Source organism: Leishmania braziliensis, chromosome 32 (genome assembly GCF_000002845.2).
Source record: "Leishmania braziliensis MHOM/BR/75/M2904 complete genome, chromosome 32".
Taxonomy (NCBI): Eukaryota; Euglenozoa; class Kinetoplastea; order Trypanosomatida; family Trypanosomatidae; genus Leishmania; species Leishmania braziliensis.
Window position 1 is genome coordinate 452,829 of NC_009324.2, and position 24,109 is coordinate 476,937.

General features: G+C 57.6%; 10 protein-coding genes across 10 annotated transcripts; all 10 read left to right on the top strand.

The window, feature by feature from the left end:
• Positions 1–632: 632 nt before the first annotated feature.
• Positions 633–1,934, top strand: LBRM_32_1240 (conserved hypothetical protein; the record flags this gene model as incomplete). The annotated part of the gene is made up of 1 exon (XM_001567431.1): positions 633–1,934. One exon carries the CDS (start codon positions 633–635, stop codon positions 1,932–1,934), a length of 1,302 nt encoding a protein of 433 aa, XP_001567481.1.
• Positions 1,935–2,528: 594 nt separating this feature from the next.
• LBRM_32_1250 (conserved hypothetical protein) lies at positions 2,529–3,536 on the top strand (the record flags this gene model as incomplete). The annotated part of the gene is made up of 1 exon (XM_001567432.1): positions 2,529–3,536. One exon carries the CDS (start codon positions 2,529–2,531, stop codon positions 3,534–3,536), a length of 1,008 nt encoding a protein of 335 aa, XP_001567482.1.
• An 824-nt stretch (positions 3,537–4,360) lies between these two features.
• On the top strand, positions 4,361–4,759 carry LBRM_32_1260 (putative histone H2A; the record flags this gene model as incomplete). The annotated part of the gene is made up of 1 exon (XM_001567433.1): positions 4,361–4,759. One exon carries the CDS (start codon positions 4,361–4,363, stop codon positions 4,757–4,759), a length of 399 nt encoding a protein of 132 aa, XP_001567483.1.
• A 575-nt stretch (positions 4,760–5,334) lies between these two features.
• Positions 5,335–5,733, top strand: LBRM_32_1270 (putative histone H2A; the record flags this gene model as incomplete). Its single annotated transcript, XM_001567434.1, has 1 exon — positions 5,335–5,733. The coding sequence occupies one exon, from the start codon at positions 5,335–5,337 to the stop codon at positions 5,731–5,733; it is 399 nt and encodes a 132-aa protein (XP_001567484.1).
• Positions 5,734–6,480: 747 nt separating this feature from the next.
• LBRM_32_1280 (conserved hypothetical protein) lies at positions 6,481–8,175 on the top strand (the record flags this gene model as incomplete). The annotated part of the gene is made up of 1 exon (XM_001567435.2): positions 6,481–8,175. The coding sequence occupies one exon, from the start codon at positions 6,481–6,483 to the stop codon at positions 8,173–8,175; it is 1,695 nt and encodes a 564-aa protein (XP_001567485.2).
• Positions 8,176–9,400: 1,225 nt separating this feature from the next.
• Positions 9,401–11,671, top strand: LBRM_32_1290 (conserved hypothetical protein; the record flags this gene model as incomplete). The annotated part of the gene is made up of 1 exon (XM_001567436.2): positions 9,401–11,671. The coding sequence occupies one exon, from the start codon at positions 9,401–9,403 to the stop codon at positions 11,669–11,671; it is 2,271 nt and encodes a 756-aa protein (XP_001567486.2).
• Positions 11,672–13,478: 1,807 nt separating this feature from the next.
• On the top strand, positions 13,479–14,396 carry LBRM_32_1300 (conserved hypothetical protein; the record flags this gene model as incomplete). The annotated part of the gene is made up of 1 exon (XM_001567437.1): positions 13,479–14,396. The coding sequence occupies one exon, from the start codon at positions 13,479–13,481 to the stop codon at positions 14,394–14,396; it is 918 nt and encodes a 305-aa protein (XP_001567487.1).
• A 2,929-nt stretch (positions 14,397–17,325) lies between these two features.
• LBRM_32_1310 (long chain polyunsaturated fatty acid elongation enzyme-like protein) lies at positions 17,326–18,312 on the top strand (the record flags this gene model as incomplete). The annotated part of the gene is made up of 1 exon (XM_001567438.1): positions 17,326–18,312. One exon carries the CDS (start codon positions 17,326–17,328, stop codon positions 18,310–18,312), a length of 987 nt encoding a protein of 328 aa, XP_001567488.1.
• A 1,858-nt stretch (positions 18,313–20,170) lies between these two features.
• LBRM_32_1320 (conserved hypothetical protein) lies at positions 20,171–21,265 on the top strand (the record flags this gene model as incomplete). Its single annotated transcript, XM_001567439.1, has 1 exon — positions 20,171–21,265. The coding sequence occupies one exon, from the start codon at positions 20,171–20,173 to the stop codon at positions 21,263–21,265; it is 1,095 nt and encodes a 364-aa protein (XP_001567489.1).
• Positions 21,266–21,931: 666 nt separating this feature from the next.
• LBRM_32_1330 (conserved hypothetical protein) lies at positions 21,932–23,932 on the top strand (the record flags this gene model as incomplete). Its single annotated transcript, XM_001567440.2, has 1 exon — positions 21,932–23,932. The coding sequence occupies one exon, from the start codon at positions 21,932–21,934 to the stop codon at positions 23,930–23,932; it is 2,001 nt and encodes a 666-aa protein (XP_001567490.2).
• Between the last annotated feature and the right edge of the window lie 177 nt (positions 23,933–24,109).

Consider the following 24,109-nt stretch of genomic DNA (forward strand, 5'->3'; position numbering starts at 1 on the left):
CAGGGAGGCGCTACGTGTGGTGGCCCGGTGCACCTTCTTCTTTTCAATAGCAAGGAGCTGGTGAGAAAAAACGTTGCCGTGTAGATGCCTCGACGAGTGGCAGACAGAGCTACGGCCACCCACTGGCCGTTTGGTTTCGTTCATCAGACACCAACCTTCCCCCCTCCTCCTCATCGTAGAGCCTTTCTCAAACGTCAGTGCGCGTCTCACGCTCTTTACCGAGACCATCACGAGGGATTCGTTGTTTCCCTTTCCACCTCGCTTCCTTCTTGGGCCCATTCTCTGTGCTACCAAGCCAAATGCCACCCCTGCCATGCCTGAGTGTGTGTGTGCTCAACCATGGTAGAGGAGGCTAACAAGGCTGTAGCGCGAGCCCCTTGCACTGGTGCGCGCGTTCTCGCTGTTTCTTCTTGAGCATAATTGACTCGAATGCCGACTTATCCTGTGTCATGAGCTCAGGTGTTTCCACGAGGTACCGCCAATGCACCCACACCCCTCTTTTCGCTTTAGCTTCACCCCCTTACCCCCTCTCTTTCTCTCGCTTGCTTGCGTGTCTACACGCGCTCTAAGATGTATGTGCGTACTCGAATGCGCCTCCCCCAGAAAGGCGTGTGTGCGTGTGTCTCACCAGGATGGCAGCACCACCACGCTGCACGCTTCACATCGCTGTTGATACGGATCTGGCCGTCAGCTTTGACGGCCTCCTCTGCCTGCCACACGCTGACTCCAACTGCGCTGGTGGGTTCTATGTGACTCCGTCGGCAGCGCATACAACGTTGTTTCCGAACCCTCCATCTCGCACCTGCGTGCATGGCGTGCGCCAGGTGAACGCCGTCTCGCAGACGGTGGTACTGCGCCTAAGGCCCAGCACCTCGCACGCTGACAGCAATAGTGCACTCCCGCCTGCATTGACTTCAGCGTTGACAAGGAACACATACGTGGTGGTGGTGCTGGATGCACAGCAGGTGCCGCAGATGCTGTCGGCCGCGATGGCGCGCCGGTGTCCACCGCACGTGAGCGGTGCAGGGCCACTTGGCTGGTACCTCGATGCCGTTGTTGAAAGCTTGCTGCAAGGGGAGGAAGAGGAGGGCGTTGCATGTGGGAGTGACACCTTGTCCACGCTGACTGGCGCGGACACGAAGGGGCCAAGCACCAACCAGGCATGCGCCACCACGCATACTCGCCCAGTGCGACGCGGCAGCGTTGACGCCGGGGTCGTACACATGCACATGATTGTTGTGCCGAACGCCACGATTGCATTGAGCGGACTGAACAGCACGAACATGAACATAACAGGCGCCGAGGCCGCTGCTCTCTTCAGCGCTGCCACCGCGTGGTGCGCTGCACGACGAGTGATGTCGAAGGCCGGCGATGTGGAGGAGCCCCTAGCCGATTGCAGCACCAATGGCGCAGATGCACGGAGGAGGTCACACGTTGTGCCTGTGGAACTAGGCTTATGCGCTACCGCTGCCCACGCCCAGCAGGCAACGCAGATGATCGCCGCGCTGGGTAACAAGTTGCTCAAGGTGTGGTCCACCTCCGCAGCAGCAGTCGGTTCTACGTCTCTCTGCGACAGCGAGGCAGAACCGACGAGCATGGTTGGTGCCGCTGACGTACGGTGCGACACACAGCGCAAGGTCATCCCAAGCGACTTTCATGCTCTGTACACGAGCATGCTCACGGAGGTGCTCACTTTCTCGGAGCGCAAGGCGATAGCGGCGGTGGCTGCTTTCCCTACCATGTGCCACCTCTTGGAATACGTAGACGGTATCGTGGCGTCGGCGCCTGCTGCTCGAGATGGCAGCGACGGCAAGGGTGGTGTGGTCGCACAGGTGGCAGGTGCAGTGTATAGCACCAACTATGACGAACATCGCTCATGGAAGGTACTGAATAGTGACATCATAGAGGCCCTGGTGACGGAGTACGAACGTTAGAGCTGGGCTGGGGTGGCGGAGGCAGAGGGGTGTTTGGAGGAGGAGGAGAGAGGAGAAGAGAGAGTTGCGCCCGACACTCTCTCTCTTCCTGGATGGCTGCAAACTCCTCTTATTTTGGTTTCCACTCAACTTTTCCTGTCGGGGCGTAGCAGAGCGGCAAACATTCTCCTCCTCCCGATACATACGTCCAGATACACACGCACACGCACGGAGGAGGAGCGACTGCTGCATCGACCTCGACAAGAGCGACAGTTGTGGAGGCGCGGGGGGGGGAGAGGGGGAGCAAACTGCCGTGACTGTGCGTGATAGTACACTCGTTCCACTCACGACGACCCACGCTCACACTAGGCTCTGAAAAGAAGGCGGGAAGCGCTACTGTCGTTGCTGTAGCTGCCGCTTTTTCATGGTGGAGAGGACCATGCTGCATCCACTACGCGTGTGTAGCAGCTCCTGTGATTCATGACACGTGCGGATGAGGCGTGCGTTGAAGTGTAACCCTTTATCTCTTTCTCCTTCCTTACCCACCCTTCCTGTGATCCTCACCCATCCCACTGGATCTGTTCTGCCCTCTCTCTCTCTCCCTTTCATGATGTCATGTGTGCGGCTCGTACGTGTGTGTGTGTGTGTCCTGTGCGCAGGTCACTCCGACGGAACGTACGGCACGTCGCCCTCTTTCCCTTTCGCTGCTCAGCTGCAACCCCTCTCCCTACACCCCCCCCCCGTTTACACCTCATCACCCTCCTGTCACTCGCCCTCGCCAACCCCCCTCGTCGTCTCTTTTCTTCCTTTCCATCAATGTCAGCCGCTACAGCATCGTCAGTGGGGCAGCGCCTAGCTCAACTGGTGAGGCGCTTTGACGCAATCGAGGCTGACCTGAAGCGCTTACAGCAGCAGCTGCGAAACGCTGCCCTTGGTGAAGCCGCTGCTGGTGCCGCCTCCTCTGGCGTGTCATCCAGCGGTACGAGTAGCGCTCTCAAGGCACCGCTCGACCTGTCGGCGCTGCAGCCCGACCCGAAGGATCCGCTGGAGGTGGCAAAGCTGCGGCGCTATTGTCTAGAGAATGGGCTGTACTCTGCCGAGTTCATATGGGTCCCGTTAAACTACTATCAGGAGAACCTGCAGTGGCGGCGCGACGCCCTGCAGGCACCGAGCATTCGTCATCTATGCAAGACGATCTTAATGGAGAACACGCATTGCACGAACAACAACTGCGCCGACCACCGAAACTCGCGCTACTACCTTGTCGTGTACCAGTACGTGGACCGCTTCAACTCGGATATGGTCGGCCGCGTGATTCACGAGCTAAACCCCGGCATAGGGAAGAAGAAGTTCAACTTCCGGCTGGCGGACCCGGCGGAGGCGGAGCGGCTGACGGGGGTGCGCAGCGGCGCCGTTGCCCCGTTCGGCACTTCTGTCCCGATTCCGGTGATCCTGAGCGCCGGTGTTACCAAGTTGACCCCACCGATCTTCTACGTCGGCGGTGGCCACGTGGACTGCAAGTGCAGGCTCGACACGGAGGAGTTCACCCGGGTGACAAACGCAATCGTGGCCCCTATCACCGTGCCCCTAACGGAGGAGGAGCTTGGGCAGATTGCGGACTAACGTGGCAGTAGAGACGCGCACACACAAGCGGTGGGGGGAGGAGCGAGGCGGCAGTGCTTGTATTGATCAGAAATGCGACCCGTCAGTCCTGTGCTTGTGCAAGGGAAGCAGCTGGACGCGGTAGAGCGAATGTGTTCACCTCTGAACGTTCATTCACTCTGCGTTCACGGCATCGACTCTCTCTCTCCTCTGCCTACAGTACTGAAGCAAGAGCGAGGAGGTGCGTCGGATGCAGTGCGGAGGAGCAATCAAACTAGAAAATGATTTGTGGCTGCTACAACTCCGTGGGATACCAGGTCCCTCCTCGGCTCTCTCCCAAAGCCACGTCACACCTTCCTCTCCTGCCCTCCTGAGGAACGTGAAGAGGGCGTATGGGCGTGCGTGTGTGTGCGCGCAAAGGACTTGGCTCGTCGTCGAGGACGTAAAAGACTGACCCCGTCCCCCCGACATAAAGTGCGCTTCTGCTGTCACTGACCAAAGTACCGACAGTGAGGGTCCCAGCCACACCCGCATCATGACCGCCATCATGCGTACAGTCGAAAACCTCTTTCGGAAACTCTACCAGCGCAACGGATTTTTTGCTCCACGGCGTGGAAGTACTCCGTAGCCAAAGCGGCAGTATGACGCGGCCACGCCACTCTTCTCTTACTTCACCGCTCTTCCTTCCCCTTTCCCCCCCTCTCTGCCCTCCTCCTTCCATATCTGTGGTCGTGCGTGCGCGTGTGTTCATGTGGCCCATCAACTCACTCAACCATGCTCGCGTCATTCTCCATCATCATCTGCGCAGAGCTTTATTGCCCACCCTAACCTCTCCCTCTCCAGCCATGGCTACTCCTCGCAGCGCCAAGAAGGCCTCCCGCAAGAGTGGCTCCAAGTCCACCAAGGCTGGCTTGATCTTCCCTGTGGGCCGCGTCGGCTCGCTCTTGCGCCGTGGACAGTATGCTCGCCGCATCGGTGCCTCTGGCGCCGTGTACATGGCCGCCGTGGTGGAGTACCTGACTGCGGAGCTGCTGGAGCTGTCCGTGAAGGCTGCTGCGCAGAGCCCGAAGAAGCCGCACCGCCTGACCCCTCGCATCATGATGACGGCCGTGCGCCACGACGAGGACCTTAACTCGCTGCTGAAGCAAGTGACCCTGTCGCGCAGCGGCGTTGTGCCGAGCCTCCACAAGGCGATCACGAAGAAGAAGGGCGGCAAGAAGAGCAAGGCGACGCCGAGCGCGTAAGCCTCATGCTTGCCGGCGGGAGGGGTGGAGCACGCGGCTGTGTGTGTGTGCCCTCGCTGGAGCAGGTGCTGAGGCGCATTATGCTTCCATAGAGACACTTGTTTTTCCCCATGTGGCTTCTCAGATGACCACTTGACTCTCTCTTCCTCTGTTTTCCTGTATGTTGTCTTCTCCTCCGCACGGGGTATGAGTCAGGGTAGGCTCGGACCAAACTCACATCACCACGATGAGCCGCGGCTCTCTCGGTTTGACCGGGGCAGGCTTTCGCCCAGGAGCGCTCTCGAGCTCTGTTCCACGTGAGTTGAATGATGCGCTGCGCGCACGACAGACGCTGCAGCAGCACTGCTTCTTGCGGCTACTGAGTCCGCCCATCTCGCTGCCTCTGACGTGCTTGGTCTGCACCTCACCACCTCCTCTTCACTCCTCTCTCCCCTCGGCCACTACGTCGGTCCTCTCGTGCGACTGTGGTGCAGTTCGCTGTCTTCCCCCCCTCTCCCTCACACGCTCATACGCCTATACAGCACTCGTGCGCGCCGCCACACCAGCCCCCTTCTCGTTCCTCTCCCTCTCCAGCCATGGCCACTCCTCGCAGCGCCAAGAAGGCCTCCCGCAAGAGTGGCTCCAAGTCCACCAAGGCTGGCTTGATCTTCCCTGTGGGCCGCGTCGGCTCGCTCTTGCGCCGTGGACAGTATGCTCGCCGCATCGGTGCCTCTGGCGCCGTGTACATGGCCGCCGTGGTGGAGTACCTGACTGCGGAGCTGCTGGAGCTGTCCGTGAAGGCTGCTGCGCAGAGCCCGAAGAAGCCGCACCGCCTGACCCCTCGCATCATGATGACGGCCGTGCGCCACGACGAGGACCTTAACTCGCTGCTGAAGCACGTGACCCTGTCGCGCAGCGGCGTTGTGCCGAGCCTCCACAAGGCGATCACGAAGAAGAAGGGCGGCAAGAAGAGCAAGGCGACGCCGAGCGCGTAAGCCTCATGCTTGCCGGCGGGAGGGGTGGAGCACGCGGCTGTCTGTGGAGGGTTTCAGGCGATGCGCGGTGATAACGCCTCCGCGTCACACGGTGGTCACGGCGGACGATGGAGACACGGTGCTGGGGACCCTCGAGCGCAAGCAGCGCTACCTGACCCGTTCTTCCCGCGCGCCGCGCGTGTCTGGTATCTCGTCAGAGGGGGAAACCCCGCACTGCCACGCGAGAGCGTCGTCTTTGCTGTGAAGGTGGCAGAAGCGGTCCACATGAAAGCCATCCACGATACTCATGTATCCTCTCCTCAAGGGACAGTATCACCGTCTGTAGTCTCTCCAGTACCTTCAGAACTCGCCGTAGCCTCGGCGATGTTCTTCGATTGCGTGAGCGCCCCTCCAACGCCGGCTCTGGAGAGTCTAGCGGCAGCAAAAAGGGCTACTGGAAGCCCAGAGCTGCCCATCCCCGAGCTCGAGTCCGCGCATGTGCCTCCACAGTTCTACAATCTGCAGCGTGAGGTGGCCGCCATCGCGGAAGGGCGCAGTCGAACTTGCACGCCGCCGCCGCCACTACAAGTGAGTGAGCTGCGGTCCCCACTACCTGTTCCAGCGACGTCGTTGGAGGAAGGGGACACTACATCTGCTGATGTCTCACTCGAGCAGAGGGACGTTGCTGTCAGCGCATCGCTTCATGAGCAGCAGGACCCGATAAGTAGCTACACCGCTGCAGTGGAGAGAGACCCCGAGGATGAGGAAATGGCTCGTCGCAGCAGTCTCATCCTGGTGCATCCGACGAAAACCCCTCAGCCACTCCTTCAGCATCCGCACGAGCCGATGCCCACCGTTTCCGCCCCTAGCACTGCCCCAGTGCAAGTGCCCTGCACTTTGACCCCCCCGCGGCGGCACCCCTTGCAACAGGAGCGGTTTCTCACCAGTGAGGGAGGTCCGGCAAGCAACGCCTGCAGCGCGCACCGTGAGTCGCCGCTGCCGCGCCCTGTCTCTCTACGCTCACAGGTGCCACTCGAAAAGGTGATGCGGGTGTCGCACACGCATCCACACTCGCGCAGCCCGGCACCGGGGTGGCGTGCTCCGTGCGCCTCTGCTTTCAAGGGCGACGTCATGCCCGCACAACTGTCTTGGACTGGCGTGCAGCCGCCAAAACGCTGCACAACAGCCATGCAGCACGACGAGGACACAAGTCTGCAAGCGGACTTGTTTGATCCCAAGAACGACTGGATGGACCTCATCGAGCCGCTTCGACCACAGACAATTACAGTGTCCCCGCAAGGTGGCACTGTGGTGTACACGGAGCACCCCTTGACAAGTCCAGCGGGGGACCCCGCAAGACCGGTAGGCCCTATGTCTCCGTCCATCAGTCGTAAACGCAGCCGCAGCGCGCAGACGCCACTCGCTGCCGCCCGGCAGATAGCTGTAGCGACGCCGGCAAGCATTGCGCTTACCATGGATGGTAGCGCCTCATCCGGTGCCAAGTCGCTGCGCGTCGCTGCAACGCCCATCTCTGACGTGTCGCAGACCCCTCGCAGCTCGACACGCGGGCGTAAAAGCCAAGCGGAGGAGCTACTGGACATGCTACCGGCCGAGGTGATCGCCGAGGTGGCCCGTATAGAGGAGGCAGAGGAAGTTGCAGCGGCAGCCTCAGCAGACTTGGGTGATTGCCGACCGTCTCTAGGCTCATCAGCCGGTCGATTCAGTGGCGTCTCCGACGGGGACTCGACGCTCGGCCTCGTGTCCACCATTTCTCAGCGTGTCTCGAAACGACCGCGGCGTACATACCACAACTACGACTACTACATTCAGTACCTGGAGGGTCTGGCCAGCTCCAGTGCGAAAAAGGCGCGCAAATGTTCGGTTCGCCGCATGCACCGAGCCGTCATGAAGGACGTTGCCAGCAACACGGCGAAAACAGTTGTGCAGCGTGGAGGTGGGGATCAGTCCCCCGCAACTGCAACCGTGTCCACCGCAGAATCTCCCGCGCCACGTGGCAGCGGCAGCCAGTCAGCGTCGCCGCGTGGCAGTGGAAGAGCTGCTGCGCGCACGAAGGTATCGACCATGCATGCGTCGGAGGAGGTTGTCGTGTCACCCCAGGCCCTGTCCTCCACGCCTGTCGGTGGCCGCCGTCAGTTGGAGGTCTCTACGTGTCTGTCTGCTGAGCTTCAGAAGGCACTGTTCCAGCAACCGTCTCCGGCGAAGGCGAAGCGGCAGCGCAACCCTCGCAGGACCTCTCCCAAGTCATCTGCCAAGTCTACCAAAACAGCGAAGAAGTCGCCGACCACCTCCCCAAAGAATGAAGGCTCAGCCATATCCACCACCAAACAGAAGGCTGCAAAGAAGGCTCCGCCGTCCATGCGTGGCAAGAGGTCAGTGAAAAAGTTCTGCACGGCCAAGTCGATGCGGCTACCGCGGCGTGGTGCAAAGGACAGCAAAGCGTAACGATCTGCCGATGCACACTGAACCCAAGCATAACGAGTCTGAAGCTGGGACAGGCACGTGAGGATGTGGATACGCGCATCGTCGCGTGAATGTCGGACGACGTCTGCGGCGTGCCGTCCCCCATCAGCCCCACCCCCCTTCTTTGCGATACCTCCTCTGCGTAGTCGCGCACGCTGCTACTGTTACTGCAGAAATGCATTCGCCTCGCATTAATTTGCGATGACGATGCTGTCTTGAATTTGTTTGAGGGGTGTTGTTTGTCTGGGACAGAAGGGGGACTTCGTGTCTGTTGTCTCCCTCCTCGGCTGCGCATGGGGAGGGGAGCAGATTCTGTTCTGGCTTGTTTTGCTCTCCCAGCTAGCGTTGCGGTATACTCTGTTGTCCCGTCGGAGATGTTGGGCCACCGTCGCTGCTGGGATCCATTTTTGTTTTGCCTTTATGCGTTGTGTAGCCCCTCCCCACCTCTCCCCCTCCCCCTTAGATGTTTTCCCCTCCCCTCCTTCCTCGTCTCTTTTCCGCTGTTATGAAGCGAGGCGTTCACACACAGGAGAGAAAGAGAGTGGAGGACGAGATACACGCTGGCATGCTGACATGCCGCCTTCCCCCCCCCCTCCCCATCCCTTCCCTTAGAGTGAAACACGATGCATGCCGACATTCAAGAGCAACAGCACAGGGGAGACGCCTCTGATTTTTCGCTGAAAGGGAAAGAACAGACGCGTTGTTTGTCTCCTGCGCAGTAGTGAGGGGTCTTCATACCGTTTGAAGGCCACCCTCTTGGCGCGAGTCCTCCCTTGCCTCCGCAGGATGTGTGAGAGTTGTTTTCGCATCGCCTTACATACTCTGCCTCTTACTCCGCTCCGCTTCTCTCGTGGACAGAGGCGCACAGATAGGCATGAGTATGGCGCGTTTCCGTAGAGGGAGTGGCCATCTTACTCTTTGCTCTGACGGCGCTAACCTTTCTGCATGCACATGTCTCTCCAGGACACCTTTGCTCCTCATGTCTTTGACCGCCTTTCTCTTTCCCTTTCCCTTCTCTTTCGTGGCGTGCCTTCTCACCCCACTCCAATCCGCTTTTCTCCTTTCCATATGTTCGCCTCTCCGTTTCGGTCGCCCGCAGTTTGTTCTACGCTCCCTCTGCGAAAGGACAAGCATGTTGCACCACCGACAGCAAAAAATTTATCTTGGAGTTTTCTGCCCCCGCGTATCCTACGCAGACACTGACAAGATGCCTCTTCTAAAGTCGTTTAACCGGTGCTTGCCGGGCTTCTCTGTCGGGTCTTCTGCCTATACCAACATTTATCGATGGTGCAGCAGTCCTTCGCAGTCGCCCATACCAGAGCAGCCGCAGCAGACGCAGGCACACCCGCCGCCGATCACCAACAGCGGGTTGGGCGTATCCCACCCGGCTGCTTCTCTCGACCTCGGCTTGAACTTTGCTACGATGGACTTTGAGGCGGTGGCAAGGGCGACACAGTCCGCCATCGCCCGTGAGCGCAGTGCTAGCCATTTGTCTCAACAACGTTTGGAGAAACTAGAGGCGAGGCTGGAGAAGCAGGTCAACACGAGCGCAGCTCCTCAGCATGCTAAGCCAGCTCCAGCGCCGCCTCTTGCGCTATCGTCAGATGGAATCCCTTGCGAACCTGCACCTGCTTCTCACTCTGCATCATCGCCGCAGAGCCGTCGCGACAACCACTCTCCAGTACCCGGTCAGCAACCACCGCCGCCACCGACTCAGCGTTCACATCACTTTTTCGGTCGAGATGGTTCAGCCACCCGCTACTCTCTACTGGATATGCTGAAGGACTGCGTAGCTGACGGACAGGGAGTGCGAGCCCTACAACTTTTCACAAACGCCGTGGACCAGGCATGTCGACAAGTGCTGGTCCCCGACGGCACCGCAAAAAGTGCGGCCGCCGTCACCGCATCGGACTCGGGTAGCGTAGCCTCAAGCACCACTCCGGAATTGGAGTGCTTTGGGGCGATGCGCAAGATGCTGGCCTCCCTCCCTCCGAGACAGCCGCGAGATCGTGCGGCGCATCTGACGCGCGCGGCAAACGTCAAGAACATGCGGGGTATTATGCGGTGGACTGGCCAGCACTACTACCTGCTGTGGAAGTGCCTCCTCGAGGCGGGGCACGTGGAGGAGCTGCTCCGGGTCTGGTCTGTTATGCAGCATATCGGGTTCGTAGAGTACCAGCTGGAAGAGCGCACAGCCAACGCGCTGATGGCCCTGCTCCGTCGCACGGCACAACCGACGGAGGTCATGATAGCCACGGTGGTGAGTCCTGACATTTCTGTGGCAGAGGCGACGTCCCATCAGAAGGATATTCGGCGCGAACTGATGAAGGGGCTGGCGCAGGCCGCTGCAGCACGAAAGTTCAAGTTGACTGACGTAAACCGTCGTGTCGCTGAGGGCATTCGAATCGCCGAGGCGCTGAGGCGCACCGAGCAGGGCTGCGATGGCAGACACACATCAGCGGACCCCGGTGCGGCTCACGACGACGACGACGGAGCGAATGCGACGTTGGTCACTGACACCGATGAAGCCGCGGTTGTGGTTGGCGACTTTAATGGACTGCTCCGCCGTGCACGCACTTTCGAGGGGACCAACCGCGTTCTGCATATGATGGCGAAGCTGAACATTGAAAAAGAGGCCATCACATACGCAAGCCTCATCGCGGCACTGCACAACCCCCAGTATGTGCTGCCAGGACACACAGCCGAGGAGCTAGCAGGGCACCAAACCGGAGGAGCTACCTCGCCCCAGCCTACGGGCATCGAGGAAAGCAGAGGCACAGTGAAGGACGTTTCGGCGTCTGGTTACCCAAGCACCTCGGTCGACCCTTCACGGACCAAGACGTCCTACGAGGCCTACAAAGAAGAGCGCATTAAGGCCGGTATGGCATGGTTTGCAGCGTGTCCCGAGACGCAGCGCACAGCCGATGTGTTCAATGAACTGCTCTACCTGCTTCGCGCCAAGTCGCACTGGCTTCAGTTTGATACAGCGCTAACGCAGCTTCGTGGCAACGCCGTTGTCGCAGAAACTGAGTGGCCGGAGATACTCCGTAGTGCAGAGACACACACACCACGGTCAGTGTCCGCCATCACCGAGGTCTCTTCAGCCTCAGGCCCTATTCTTCCTCCGCGATGGTCTACTTGGCCAAACGGAAAAACGTACGAGTTGCTCATCCACCGCGCCCGCTACGTGCACCAGTGGGAGGTAATGTGGGCACTGTATGAAGAAATGATTGCCAGTGATGTTCGTGGCACCCCCCGCGTGTACGAGGTCCTCCTCGTGGAAGCTCGCAGTCACCCACCGCAGTCGGTACTGGCTGCCGAGGGCTCCGGTGACACTGATGCCTCCTCCAGGTTTCTTCTCCGTCTCTACGAGGAGCTACGCCGCAACGGCGGCGACGTGCACTCAATGAAAGGAACGCTTAACGTTGTGAACGCATGGTCAAAGGCCCGGACAAAGTCTAATAGGTGGGGATCCTGAGGTGCATGTGGACGCCGAGCTGACTCCAATGCTCTGATGGCAGGGGACCCCCCCCTCTGTGTGAGATCTCAGGGTCCTGTACTCGCTCGATGGGGGGAGGGGGAAGCCAAGCAGCCCTCCCCCCTCTCTTCCCTATCCCTGCCAGTGCAGAAGCACTTTGGGCGGTGGCAGGGCCAGGTGGCGACGACGCAGGGGAGGTCCGAGCGATGAATCGCTACGGATGTCAGCGGTCAAGCCCTGGAGATGGTGGTGCGTTGGCGAGAACTGCGGCCGTGAACACACGCTTGCGCCCTCCATGCGATGGAGGACGCGTGAACGGTACTCGAGTTCATCCCACCCGTCCCCTCGCTACCTACTGCTGTGGGGGGCCTGAGTGTGCCACCCAGTGAGGGGATACCCCAGATGGCGACCGGCACAAGGAAAGCGGCTGTGGGGCGTCCTGCGGTGCGGGTGGTAGGCGAAGGTTGAGACAGGGGCCAGCCTTTAATGACATCGCTGACGCATTGTTCCAATGCGTAGCTGCTGTTGCTCAACACCACACGATGGGCTTGTGGGAGACCGTCGGTTGGGTGGGGGAAGGGGCAGAGTGATGTTTAGCTTGTGCTGTGCGGCAGAGGACGGACACGTTGGAACCCCCCCCCCCTCCCCCCAAAAAAAGGACGTTCTCAGGCACTGAATTGCGTTGTAGATGTTGTGAAGCGTGTGACAGCGCTACACCCAGAAGCGCGGAGAATGAGAAGGTGTAGTGGCGCATACCACGGATGCTGGGTGTCTCGGCCACAACTGTTTTCTTTTGGGGGTACTCTAAGAGGGTCAATTGCACTTCCAGGCGCGTGCGCAGGAACAGGGCTAGCTTGTAAGGTAGTTTTCCCTCACCGGTACGCTAGACGCTGTTTCGGGTAGCCGAAATGAGAGGCTGGACGTGAATGCGGTGTGCATGTTCTTCCACACGTCCGTTGAACTCCGCTTCCAGTACATCGTACCTCCTCCTCCTCTCTTTGTATCGCTTATCATGTAGAGATCTCGCAGTTGAGTCCCCCCCCCCGTGCACGTATCCTCCTCGTTAAATGCCCCCCTTTTCCCTCCCTCCCAACATGTTCTACTCTGTATGGGGAGCACGTCCACCACAGAATACATATACAAACACAAACGCATGCATTGGTGGCATGAGACCATCCACTGCGTTATCGCGCTCGTCGATCACCTTTGTCATACATCACACTCAAGGACTCGCCTGATAGGCTTTGCACTCCCTCCCCTCCTCCGTTCGCATTGGCCTCTTCTACCTGCACCTCCTATTTGCCAAACCACCTCCGCCAATCCGATTGGGGGGCGCCATGCCTTGTTTATGTTCGCTAGCCTGCACCACCACCACCACCACCTCCCCCACTCTCGCTCTTCCTCGGCCATATGTTTTCCCTATTCGGTGATTTCTGTGTTACCATTCCGACCTCGTCTTTCCTCTCCTCTTCTTTCCATGAATTTGCCGCTGTCTCTTCTTCACGGGCTTCTCGCTCTCTCTCTCTATCGACGTCACGCATCTTTCGTACGCCGCTTCTTCGGAGGTGTTCTGGTTGGGTTGTGTTAGCACCTTCGTTTCTTCTTACCTCGCAGGTGCCGTGAGCATCACTGACCTTCCTCACTAAAGGTCTCCTTCTCCGTGTCCGTTTTACCGCTTTCATTCACTCCTTTGCCACTTTGTCCCTTCTCCGTGACTTGTTTCCCTCGCACTAGACCTGCAACAGTGCAGCCTTTCGCACTGGTACCCCCACCTCCGCAGAGAGACGCACGCGTCTGCCTCTCAGCGATGGACGCGTCGGCACAGCATCACTCTTTGGAGCTAGACCAGGTCACGTGCCCCCATTACTACCACTGTGTGTTGCACGACGTTCCGTTTCATCTCCCCGTCAGGGAAATTGCAGCACGGGTGGTGCCCAACAAGGACTCCGACCTAGTGCAGCGCCTCGCAGGTGCCGGCTGCCGCATTGTCCCGCACCAGCTGCACATGTACAAGGAACCACTGGAGAAGAAGTTTGGTTACGTTTCTTTCTTTATTCGACAAGAGCTGCACTCCACGACAGACGCCGATTACGTTCACCGTCTTGTGTGCGAATGGATTGCCGTCGACCTCGCCTCTCAGCTGGCTACAACGCAATGCAAAGTGCAGCTCTCCCAGCCGCCGGAGTGTCATTCGTCGGAGTCGTTTCTGAATACGTTCCGCCGAAGGTGCCCTCTGCTTGATCCCAAGCTGGTATCAGACCCCATGAAACTGGAGACGTTTATACTGACCCGCGTGCGTTTTGCTCAGCACCGCGGTAATGCGTCGATCAATGAGTTGAATGCTATGCACTGCGACAGCGCAAAGGTCGCCACTTCGGTCGACCGTCGGGGCACTGAGACAGGAAGCAGCATGAATGGCGGGTTGACGGGTACGGAAAGTGAAACAGACAGTGGTGTGCACAGTGCAACTCGCACACGGGACGAACATGTGTGGAAGTGCGTCGGCACCTTCTCAATTGCTGCTCTGTCGTCCAAGGAGATCGTATGGTTGAAGAAGCAGATCCCTTCCTTTTCACCGCTGCTAATCACGAACGGTGATGATAACACGACCCACTGCGATGAGGTGAAGCTGGCTCAGTTTTTTGAGGCCTCGCTCACTCCTCTCTTTACCGTGGAAAAGGTGAAAAGGGAAGCAGGCGTAGCTACCGTGAGCTCTGAGACATGACTGAAAGAGGATGTCCATCGCCTCAGTCGCTTCATTTTTCTTTGTTCTCTGCGGAGCGTGTGTGTGTGTGTGTGTGTGTGCGTGTCCATGCCTGTTTTCAGGCGCGTGTCGGTGAGTACTGCTGCTTTCTGTTTCTTTTTGTCTCTACTTTGTTATCAGTTCTCTTTCCAGTGCGTGTGCGGCGGATAGAGAAGACGAAGGGGGCGAGTCTGTGCGTGGTGGACTCAGGCCAGGTGCCACCGCACGAAACGGGGGACCTCTCCTCTCACCCTTTTCTCTTTGTGTCACACATCTCGTGCAACATCAACGAACCAACCAGCCAGCTAATCAAGATATACATATATACATATATATATACGTATATATGTATACGGGTCTATAGGGCATTTTGCTTTTCAGTTGTTGCTGTTCCGTTTCGTTACCGTGCGCGTTAGATTTCCTTGTGTGTGTGGGTGCGGGGGGTGGAGGGGGGACTGGGCTCCTCTGTGCTGCCGTACACGTCTCTGCTCTCGGCATTTTTCTTTTTTTTTGGGGGGGAGGGGTTTGTTTTGTTTTTTCTCTTGCTGTTCCTCTGATGCTTTACAGATGCCGGCCACCTCTGTGGGTTGTATCTCAGGGTTCAGCACTTCCATTCTTTGTGGAGAAGCCAAGAGCCTGGAGTCTGCCCTCTGGTACGGCTGTGCATGGACTCTGGGTATCGGCGGACAGAGCTGGACTGTCCCTATACGGACGAGAGGTGCAGCCATGATGGCGTCCGACTCAGCGTTGTGCCAGATATGCTTCACGAGGTTCACGGATTGCTCGATGCTCGAGGCCCACTCCATCTGATAGGATGATCGTGCACGCAGTGATGTGATTGCGCACATCTACCTTGCTCGGTATAGGCTTCCCTCCACTCCCCGTCGGATATCTGCCGCTGCCCCCCCCCCCCCCTGTACCCTTTCAGAAGGGCAGGCTGTGAGCTCTTTGTGCGCGGGAGTGAGCAGCATATCGCGTAGGGCGAGGGTGGCAGAGGTGATGGCAAGGATGGTGGTCGTGACGCTGTGCAGCGTTGGTGTTTGTTTGTTATGTCGGGTACGCGCAGCGGTGTGTTTCAATTCACTGACGCATAAACGCTCTGGGGAGTAAAAGAAAAGGGAAGACGTGCGCCGTGGGTGGTGGTTTGCCCCCCCCCCCTTCACCTTCTCTCTTCGCCTCGAATTCACAGGATCGTCGTCAGATGCATGTAGTGGGTGGGGGATCGCGAGACGTTAGCTGACCTGATGCCGAAGGGCAGGGACGGGTCGGTCACGCTCTGCATCCCTCCCCTATTGAAGCGATTAATAATAAAGCAAAGTACATGACAGAGACTGTAGCTCACATGCGTGTAGTCGCCAAGGCGGTGTGAGTCAAACAAACATCGCAACGCTTGAGAGTGGTGTACAGCGCGAGTTGAGAGGCTTCTGATCGCGCTAAGTCAAGCACACCCACTAAGGGATCCCCAGATGGATGGACACTTTTATCGCTTGCCCGATACCCACATCTCTTCACAAACAAGCTACAACTTTAACTCTGATTAGCCTCATTCTCTCCATCTTTTCCCTACTCCCTCTCTTTCCACGAGCCTGTCGCACCCCAGTTGCAGCGATCGTCACTCTGCCCCTGTGCCACCTTCCGCCTTTTCCGTACCGCTCCATTACTCTTCCGCACGCTCGCACCCAGTGTCGGCACGCACGTGTACCCATACTCGTGCAACCGCAGCGTCGGTGGTGAGCGCCTCCCGCTTCCTTTCTCTCGCTTAGGTTAGCGCACACATCTCAGCGGCGCAGGACACTTTTTGGTTTCCTAGTGTTTTTTTTTCTGGTGGCAGTGCCTGTCTGTTTGTTCCCCCGCTCTCCCCGTCACTGAATCTCTTTCCCCTTGTACTTTACCTGAGCACCTTTGCCTCTGCACCGTGGTCAAGTTCGCCGTGCGTGAAGAGCTAATCCAAGGTCTCTCAGTTTCTTCCTCTTTTTCTCGAAGACCCTTCCTCGCCTCTTTGTCTGCCACTGACATCAAACGGTGCTTTCCCATTTCAGACGTCCGCCTTCTGCATCGTTGTGTTGTGGTGTGTTTTCGGCATATCGCGATCCCCTGCCGACCGTAGGCGCATTATTATCATCACCATACAGGCAAGCAGGCAGGCATACGTGTACAGACGTAGAGGTCTGTCTGCCTGTCTGTATAGCGACTAACCAACACCGTCCTTTGGCCCCCCCCCCTTCCTTCCTTCTCCTCTCTCTGATTCACGCTCGTACAGCGACACAGAACCAAGGCGCCGAATCTTTTCTGGACCATTGCCCTGTTGATAAACACGCGTGAAGTGGGCGCACGCGGAAAGTGGCAACAGGCCTGAGAAGGGGCAGAAAAAAAAAAGCGTAAAGCAACAAAAGAGCCGAAGAATCACTGGCCAATTGTGTCCTCTCCGTATACCTTTTTTTTTTTTTTACTATCCCCTAGATTTGCCTTCAATTGAAGCTTTCGTCGACGTACGTTAGCAATATCTCCCTTGCATTAGAGGATCTTGAGCACTTTGTCGACCTAACTAACGTGGCGTACATGTGCGTCTCTGGTAACATTTCCTCCTCCCTTTTCTCTCGTTTCTCTACGTTACATTGTTGCTCGTTCTTGTTGGCCGTGTCTGTGGAGAACCACGCTAGGCACTTTACTCGTATTGTTTCTCCGCTTCGCTCGCCCCGCTCCTCGTTGCTGCTGCGAGAGGAGTGTCACGCCACATTTCTCTTGCCGTGCCTCCCGGTGTGCTTTGATCGACTTGAAGACTCTCATCCTTTTTTTTGATGTGGCCTGCCCATTACAACGGTCTTTGCTGTTCTCCATTTATCTGGCCCTCACCTCGCTCTTAACAACGCTCTAGTTGTTCTCTTCGTTTCTGACGATTCAGGAAACGATCATGATTTCTATCGAGCGGGCAGAGAAGATCGCGGCAGCGATCGAGCTGCCTGACTGGGTCCTGAGAATGTCTGCATCACTCATGTACAGCTGCTTTGGGCCCTTTGTGGACGCTTTTGAGAGGAGTGTCAAGATGTACTGCTCGGCGCAGTACGCATTTGTGGAGTCGTGGATGCACGCGCACGCCCATCCGTTCGCGAAGCGCCTGCCCTACCTGAACCCATGGCACGGTGTCGCCTCGATACTAGCCTACCTCTGCCTCATCCTCGCCTTTCGCGTGTTGTGTCCGTTCCTCAGCAAGCTCTCGTGCCGCAGTCTTGGGTTGGTGCACAACCTCGGGCTCCACCTTCTCTCCTTGTATATGTGCCTTGGCCTCCTGATCAGCGCGCGCGCCGCAGGGTACTCGCTCTGGAACAATGCGGCCGGCACCTCGCCGGCTGAGTGGCGCATCGCGAAGCTCATCTGGCTATTCTACGTCTCGAAGGTGGTGGAGTGGTTGGACACGGTAATCATGCTGTTAAAGCAGAATCACCACCAGGTGACCTTCCTGCATGTGTACCACCACTCGACCATTTTTGTGCTGTGGTGGTTGGCGACACTGGCCGCTCCGGCCGGCGAGTCGTACTACAGCGCCATGGTAAACTCTGGCGTCCACGTTGTCATGTACGGCTACTACTTTCTTACGCTACTTTTCCCAACCGGCAGCATCCGCAACGTCTTGAACAGGTTCAAGTTCGTCATTACGAAAGGCCAAATGTGGCAGTTCTTCTTCAACTGTCTACAGTCGGCGTACGACCTTGTGTGGGTGCCGCGGGAGAATCTCAAGTATAGCCCCGCCCTGCTGCAGCTCCTCCTGTGGTACATGATCTCTCTCCTGGCGCTTTTTGGCAATTTCTTGGTAAAGAGCAAGAAGAAGCCCTTGCGCCACCACCACGTTGATGCTGCGACCGCTTCAGCCGCAAAAAGGGACAGGGCGGCGAAGTCGTAGGGTAGCTGTTTCGACAGAATCAATCTGAAGGTGCGGGAGACCATGGTGCATGTGGAGAAACTGCGGAGGGGGCAGAAAGCACAAGTGAGGCTGGCGCTGCGCAGGAGCAGCAACGGAAAAGGGGAAAAAAGTGGTATTGGCGACAACAGCGCTCAGCCGATGATCACCGACTCAATCGTCTGCAGTCCATCCAGGAACCCGTGACTGTTCGAAAGACTTGCGGGGAGGTAGGTGTGGGATCATTTCATCTGCAGTAGCTTTCTGGTGTCGAATATCTTTCCATCATAGCTACACCGCACCTCTCGCCAAACAGAGTGTTTGCTTTCCGCTCTTCTTTTGCCAGAGAGAAAGAGATGGAAAGCTATCAAGGCTTTCGACATTGCATCGATGAGTGCGTGTGTGCATTCCCCTTTAACTTGCAGTGGCCGCCGAGCAAAGCAACGTGCCTGTGCCTGTATGCAGATGTGTGTGTGTGTGTTTTTTTTTCCACACACTCACAGAGGGCACGCACGCTTACGTAGCCCCAAACGATGCGCAACGGTACGGATGCGCCGTGTGATTCTCCTTTGGTGCCGAATGAGCTTCTTTTTTTGTTTCTTTGCGTATATTTTTTTCCTCTCTCCGGTGATGACTCGCGATTTCGGCTCTCTTTTTCCTGTATTCTCTTCGTGTGATTTTTCCTTTTTTCTCTTCTGCGCTCTCTTTACTTCGTTGGCGCCGCCTTTGCTGTTGATGTTTCCCTGTTTAGGGAGGGGAGTGAAAGAGAGAGAGAGAGACGGGGAATCAGGTGCAACAGGCTCTGGCATATCTCCGGTGTGTATATTCTTTTCTGCTTTGAGCTTCTTTTCCACATGCGGTTGAGCGGTGGCTCAGTGAGGGAAGAGGGCTGCGTTAGTTTGTACGTCTTGTTGGTCTTGCATTTCCTCCTGTCTCCTTATGTTTAGTGTTTGGGAGAAGGGCCTCCGTAAGGCATCGCCTTTGGGTCAACCGTCTCTCTCTCTCTCTCTGCAGGGCTCTCTTTCGTGTTTGTTTTTTGCTGTCGCTCGTGGATGGCTGGTACGATTCACTCAAGTAAAAGACGTAGTGTGCACTGCAATGGGTGATTGCAGATGTCAGGACCACCTCGTGTGTGTGTGTTGCCCTCCTGGGGCTTGTGCCGCACGGCGAAGGTGCCTTTTGTTCGGAATCAACGCGTGTGAGTAACTGGTGTGTGTATGTGCATAATAGAGGGCTACTACACCTTATTTCTTCCCCCCCCCCCAGTGGTTTGGATGAGCCGTTTCTTTGCTTTGCATCTTTTTGTTTTTGTTTCTTTAGTCGATCCTCAGACTGGTCTGTCGTTCTTTCGAGGTGTGTGGGGGTCGGGATCGCCCATGCACACCCACTTTACTAACGGTGCATCTCTCTTTTGTTTTTTTTTTAAACGACTTTGCACTCTGACAAACAGAAGCAACCAAAAGTGTGAAGGCTGGTTCACACACACGCACACACACACGCAGCAGCGCATGCCTCACCTGAGCAGCAATAAGGGAGGCTCGCAGACAAATGCTCGTGACCGCCTCTAGCAGCTGACTGCGTTTTCATGGTCGGTAAACCGCCTTCCCCCCGCCATCCACACTTCACCAGTGCGCCGTTTTCCTGTCGCTGCTGTCTTGGATCTGCCGCTTTGGGGGAGGGGGCATATATATGCACATGAATGAATGGGGCGCCTCCGTATCAACTCTCTGCACTTTCTCTTGAAAATGTGTGCTGTTTGCTGTTTTGTGTTTTCGGCCTCTTTCTAGAACGTCAAAGAAGAGCAACCCCGCTACGTCCGTGTGCAGTCCGCACTCAAAGGCGCCTTTCAGAACAGGGCACAATGAATTTATCACCGACGATTACCCGGGTACACGTCAATGCAAGCTGGGGCTTTCACATTCTGGATGCTGGCGCACCTCCCGCGATGATGGCCACATCGATGTGGGTATTTGTGTCCTTCAGTGTTGCAGTACTTTTTCTAGAGGTGCGCCCCGCCGCAATACGCCGCATCCGAGCTTCGGCAGTGCACGAGGCGGGCGTGATCACGGATGATGTGCAGAGGCCTGCGCACCCTCGCTGGCTGTGGCGCCTGCTGATTGCTGTATGGACATGCGCGCTTTACGACCTGGTGTACCGAACCTGCAGCTGCTGTGTGCTATCGCCCCACATGCTTGCTCGTCGTCGATTGCTGCCGCTGGGAAACAGCTTTGTCTGGGATGGACTGTGGACCGAGTGGGTGAACTGGGTACGCTTCTACATATTTTGCACGCCTTTTGCGACCATGTCTGCGGCGACACAACCCAACTCATGCGCAGACTGGAAGCTTCCCCTTGCTGGCGCTCTGGCCTATGACCAGTATCCAGAATACGCAGCGTTGAACTTGAGTCGCCCGCCTACCCCAGCTGAGGTGAGGCGCTACCATAGCGTGTGTCTCGCATCGCTTGCGATCACTTGGATAGTGGTGGTGGCTCTGCACGGGCAGTACACTCTAGTGCGCCGTATCTTCTCCGGCGCACTGTTGTCTGGTACGGCGAGTCCCGACTACCTTGTAGCTCATGAGCCAGCGCGCGTGGAGGCGGAGGCGGAGGGGCAAGCAATGTGTACACACAACTTTACCACAGCACTTGACGCCGCGGAGGCCCCGGGTGACGATTCGTGGGTGGACAGTCCTGAGGCTATCGCCGAGGAGGCACGTTGGTTGCAGCAAGACGAGCAGCTGGGTCTAGAGCAAGGGTTAGGGTATCGAGTAAGCGTGTCTGCCCAGATTACTGCTTCGTCTACTTGGCATATTCTGTGGCAGTGCTGGCCATCGTTTGCGGCCGCCGTCTACGCGACGCTCTACGCCTTTGTTGGCGGATTGCCACTTCTCATGATTCTCCTCTTTCCTGCAGCTCTTTTGGTCCTCTCTGTCATGACGATGCTCGTCCCGGTGTGACAGGGAGGAAGTAGGGTATGAATGGCGGAGTGGCTGTTCTCCGAAGTGGTGTCCCCTCTGCCGGGGCCTCGGATACGGCCCTCCACGTTCCTGTGCTGCTTTGGGTCCTCTTTGTCGCCTTATCCGTGTTGGATGGTGTAATTCACACTTTCTCGCTGGAAGGCGTAGTCATGCCGCATCTGCTAGAAGGGGGTCACAAGAACAAGAAGGAGAAGGAAGAAGAGAAGCGAATGGAAGTACAGAGGGCCTCGCTTCATTCTGCACAACGAAAAATGCAGAGGAGGGAACCCTCCTCGAGACACATGCGAAGCGACGTGCCCACAGGTCCTCTTCACGTCCAGGTGCGTTATCGCACCACGCGGAGAAGGTATGGCTCCCTCACATTCGCTTTGGTCTACACTAGAGCGGCTTCTCTCAAAGTGCTTCAGGGCTACTTTCCCCCGTTCTGTGCTGACTGCTTCTTGGGTTGCCTTACTTCCTTTGCTCGCCATATCCTCGTAACCATTGTCCTTCTTCTCGCGCAGCACACCAGAAACCCGCGCCTGCGGTGAAATGACCTGTGTCGTATCTGAAATCGGCGACTGTCTTGTTCATATTTGCTGAGGGCACATCCTGCGCATTCGCTCGCTTCCTTTTTCCTTTCCTTCAACCTGGAACACCACCGCCATGATCTCTGACGAGCCGTCGGCACTGAGCCACGCGCTTCAACTGCTGCTCTCGCCGCTGGAAGACCCTTTTCGCCGGTTCCTGGACGTGTGCGATGACGTGCACATGCGCGACGCGAATCGCAACACGCTGCTGCATTGGGCTGCTACTGTTGGAAACGTCGCTGCCGCGTATGCACTACTTGAGCATGGCGTCGAGGTGGATGCTCGCAACGTGTACGGGGCAACACCGCTGCACTTAGCTGCCGCCTTCGGGCCGAACGTGGGTGTGATGGGCCCACTCTTGATGCGGTATGGTGCGTCGTTGACCACCAAGCTCACCTCCCGGAGTGCGACTGGAGTAGAATCCCTCCTGGCGTCCCGAGACTTAACTGCTGGGTGGGCCTGGATGTGCGAGCTGAACACATTGCTTGTGCAGAAAAATGACAGTAACGTCTCTCTATTCCGCTCAGGTGGCTCATCGAACTTTCCTTCGGCGGCGTCAATCAGAGCCATGCCGCCACTGCTCTGTGCGCCGGAAGAATTATGGCAACTCAGTCAAGGTCAGAGAAGCTCGATGCAGCGCGCATGCGCCACAGGAAGCGTAGCCACCATACCAATCCCACGCGCTCCAGATAAGCGGCGGCCTGTGCATGACGGTGCCGCCGGCCTTCTCAAGCAGAAGCAGTCAGCGAAACCGCCGCTGTCGTACTGCGCATCGATGGCAGCTGTGTCGTCTGCCACCGCTGCCTGCCCGACATCCCTGCAGAGCGCCACGAAAGGCAGGGAAACTGTAGTTGCGTTCTTTGTGTCGCGTGAGGAGACGGGGCGCATCCAGCTCGAAAAAGAGCAGGTGGAAGCACTTCTAGAGATCTACATGTTACTCTGTCCTCCGCTCTTGCCTCTGCCTGCCGTCATTGAGGAGGAGGCGGTGTTGGTTGTCGACAAGAAGGCGCTTGCTTTATCGCCTTTGGTTCGCCCTGCTGGTTTGGAGTGGCGCCCCGACGGTGAGGATTCTTCTTCAGGCTTGATCGGCTTCATCGTCGCGGTGCTCGGCGAAAAGTGCGACACCAAGGGCGGTCGTCAACTCCTTGTGCAGTACAACGAGAGAGCTCAACGCGCCGGATCAGACGACACCCGCGTCGCTGAAGCGTGGTGCCCCTTGGACTCTGTTGCCCATGACCCCGTGGTGGTCGCCTACATTGACCACTATAGCCGGACCTACGTGCTGACAAACTCGGTAAAGGTGGAAGTGGCTGCTACGCCGTCCATCTTGAAAGGCGAGGGCGACACTGGCGGCCCGCTGGACACCATGGAACGGGATCAGCTTGAGGAGCAGCTGCGGATGCTCCCGCGCAGGAACCTGTCAAGTCGAGAAAGCGTCTCGTCGCTGATTGTCTCCCCCAAGTCGTCCAACTCGACCACGTTGAGTACAAGATGTCGATCGGACAATGCATGTTACCTGGAGAGGAATGGACGAGCAGCGGACGCGCTGAGTTCCTCGGACACCGCTATTGGGGCCGACGTGCTCGCAGCGTCACACGCGCAGGTGAAGGGCGAGGAAGAGAACGGCTACTCCACGTGGGTTTTTGCGCAAACGGATCTGCACATAGGCAGTCCTGCGAATCCGCGATGGTCAACCACGGCCCCATCAGCACCGCCGCCGCCGACACTCCGCCCGAATTGTGCGCGGGCGGCGCAAGACGTGGCCGCCGGTGCACTTACAAGTCACGCTCGTGCGTGTGGGCGTTCGAAGCCCGACCGAGCTGACGCTTTCGTTCCTGTGCGCCACCGCTTCTCGCTCGACACGGATGGGCCGGTATCAGGCGTGTCCTCGACAGTTGACACGCACGTGTCAGCCAGCTCCAACCACCAAAGAGCCAGCGAGTTCCTCGAAAAGGATGGACGCCAATACTTGTCGGAGTCGCAAAAGGCAATGTACAACAGATTTCTGCGTGACTCAGCGTTGCAGCGACTGCAGACGCGGCAGACGCGACTCTCGTCGCGTGCCTCCGGTGCTTAACATGCGACTTATAGAAGGACTGGCACACACAAGAGGAGAGCTTTACCGCATATACACTGGTGTCAGCTCGTGCTATCGATCCAGACTCATCTCCACCAGCTGTTCGACCTTTTTTTCGGATGCACATTCCTATTTGTCTGCCTGTCCCAAGGACATGACCTTTGTGTGTGTGTGTGT